The sequence below is a fragment of the Sphaeroforma arctica genome (assembly GCF_001186125.1).
Source record: "Sphaeroforma arctica JP610 unplaced genomic scaffold supercont1.2858, whole genome shotgun sequence".
Classification (NCBI taxonomy): domain Eukaryota; class Ichthyosporea; order Ichthyophonida; genus Sphaeroforma; species Sphaeroforma arctica.
The window spans coordinates 405-2,762 of NW_014037700.1; the positions used below are offsets into that span (position 1 = coordinate 405).

The 2,358-nt window shown below is 38.8% G+C and overlaps 1 protein-coding gene across 1 annotated transcript; it reads right to left on the reverse strand.

The window, feature by feature from the left end:
* Window positions 1–433: 433 nt before the first annotated feature.
* On the reverse strand, window positions 434–1,983 carry SARC_13059 (hypothetical protein). Its single transcript, XM_014292819.1, has 3 exons — window positions 1,816–1,983; window positions 1,272–1,403; window positions 434–570 (listed from the first exon to the last, which is right to left on the reverse strand). Exons 1-3 carry the CDS (start codon window positions 1,931–1,933, stop codon window positions 548–550), a joined length of 273 nt encoding a protein of 90 aa, XP_014148294.1. The 5' UTR covers window positions 1,934–1,983; the 3' UTR covers window positions 434–547.
* Between the last annotated feature and the right edge of the window lie 375 nt (window positions 1,984–2,358).

Here is a 2,358-nt window from a genome sequence, read left to right on the forward strand (position 1 = left end):
CTATGTATGTATGTATGTATATATGTTTTATATATATATACATACACACTTATATATACTATACTTTACATATTGTTACATACAAACAATAGTAAAATATTCAGTACAAACTAGTACCATAAAGTATATACACAATAATATAATATTGAGTACAAACCAGTACCATAAAAATTGATGGTACTGATATGTTTTAGCACCTTAAAGTTGGGTGCCTATATAAACCTGTCCTATAATCAAACCTACACTTAAACCCTCAGTCAAAATCAGAAAAACTACAAATACATAATAAGTGCAGTATTCTGAGCTAGCACAGCGTTTTACAGGCACACAAAGGGGAGCAACTTCAAGAATCGGACCAGCGTAGATATACAGTGAAGCATGTCTTCCCACCCAAAGCATATCAGATAAGCTACTTATGACAAAGCAAGTGTAACATGTGTAGGATACGTTTTAATTGGATAAATCACACGTCGTTTGGTCCGAAACGGTTTAATAGGTATTGCGCAGCTTCGTTTCAGCCTTCTATATATTCCGGGTGGTCAGGTGTTTACTCCCATGGCTTGGTGATCACTGCAGTTCAAAATAAATAACGAAGGCAAATGAGTTCCAACATTGCTTTACTACTCGATGTACGATAGGAAATTGCACACAAGCGCATGTGCATGCAAACAACACACACTTCAAATCAAGCACAATATCAGCACACACCCCAAATGATGCACAACATGGGGACCAGAACAGCTCATACTTTTTTAGCGTCACAATTTGATTCAGAAACTCTAGTCCTAGAATAAAATGTAATCATAGCCCTTCTATATCCAAACAGTACAAGTTATACGGTGCACTACCACACAATCAATCACTCCACAAACTGCGGTGGATACAACAAACTGTCAACACGCGATAGATGACACACCAGTCACTCCACAAACTGCGGTGGATACAGCAAACTGTCAACATTCGATAGTAGATGACAAGCCACGTGTACAGGTTTCGTTGCGAACTTAGACACATACGCAAACATGCAAAGTGTAGAATGAGAAATCAAAAAATTGTAAACGAGAGTTATTTTTTTGTACTCAAATCGATCATATGGTGAACCACTACTGACCACGAAAACACCCATGACATAGAAGCGAGATACACAGAAAAGTCACCCACGCCTACATATATTCATGCCTATATATATATATATAAAAGTGTATTTGTGACTATATGTGCGTGTGTACAAATATGCATATATAATCCACTTCGAACATGCGTAGACTTACAAAGAATGACGATAATAACAATGACGATTAGCGCGATGATCAATAGAGTCCATTTGAGGTTCTTCCACCACATCTTGCTCTTCACCTGTCCTGAGGTCTTCTGGAACCTGGAGGCTCCATCTTTTAATGCGTCTGTGTGAGAGTTTGATACGGTATAGTATACGTGTTAGTGAAGAAAATCCACCTTGTAAGGCAATTTGTATGTGGGTTGGTTCAGGTTAGATAGTCCAGGCGAAGCACTCCCAATACATTCAATATGTCGATGACAATTCCAAGAATGAGAAGCTATACGTGAGGTTAAACACGACTACACTAGGAGGCTTTCCATCTATGCACATGTACACAGCTATGCACTGTTTCCCGGTATTCAATACTGCCTACAGCGATAGATTCACCGACTGACGTCTATAGCATTGATAGCAGTAAATATCTACTGAGCACGAATTAAAAAGTGCAATTCACTGTTGCGATTAATTGATATAATGCATTTAAGTAAACAATTGGCGTGATTCATTTGCTGTACTTCGTTTGATATATTTTATACCTGATCGGTCCTCAATCTCAGTGAGCTTTTGGTCACGCTCGAGTACTTTGTTGACATTGTCCTTCATGATGTCGACGACCTCGTCGACTTGGTCTTGCGTGTGCTGAATGCTTGACATGTTTTATTATTTGCTTTCTTCCAGAGGCTATGAAAGGGAATCTGATATGAAAACAACAACCAGCCAGCAATTGGAATTAGTTTGGGGTTCGATGTGTACAACGACGTAGTCGAGGTACATAGAAACAAATATCAAGCAGGCTCTGTCATAACTAAGCAAACTCTGCTAGTTTCTTCGGGAGGGTTTTACTTGATCGCGGTTTTAAGAGCGTCATTATGTATAGTTTTGCAAACTTGTAATGTTAAATAAAAGCAAGCTGCACGAACACGCACTAAACGCCTATGGATGCAAACTTGAACAACGTAAACTTTCACAAAAGGTACACCCTTTGGGTATACAAAGAGCACTTTAGAACTAAACTATCATGCATATCTAGACCCATGTACACGTAATAGACTCGCATTGCGCACACTTTCTGCACACAC

What these genes read in the sequence shown, in the direction of transcription:
- SARC_13059 (XM_014292819.1), bottom strand. Translation starts at nt 1,933, where the DNA reads ATGTCAAGCATTCAGCACACGCAAGACCAAGTCGACGAGGTCGTCGAC. An exon ending in TGAGATTGAGGACCGATCAG is followed by an intron (nt 1,404 to 1,815) that starts GTATAAAATATA and finishes ACTCTCACACAG; the next exon opens with ACGCATTAAAAGATGGAGCC. An exon ending in TGTTATTATCGTCATTCTTT is followed by an intron (nt 571 to 1,271) that starts GTAAGTCTACGC and finishes TTTGAACTGCAG; the next exon opens with TGATCACCAAGCCATGGGAG.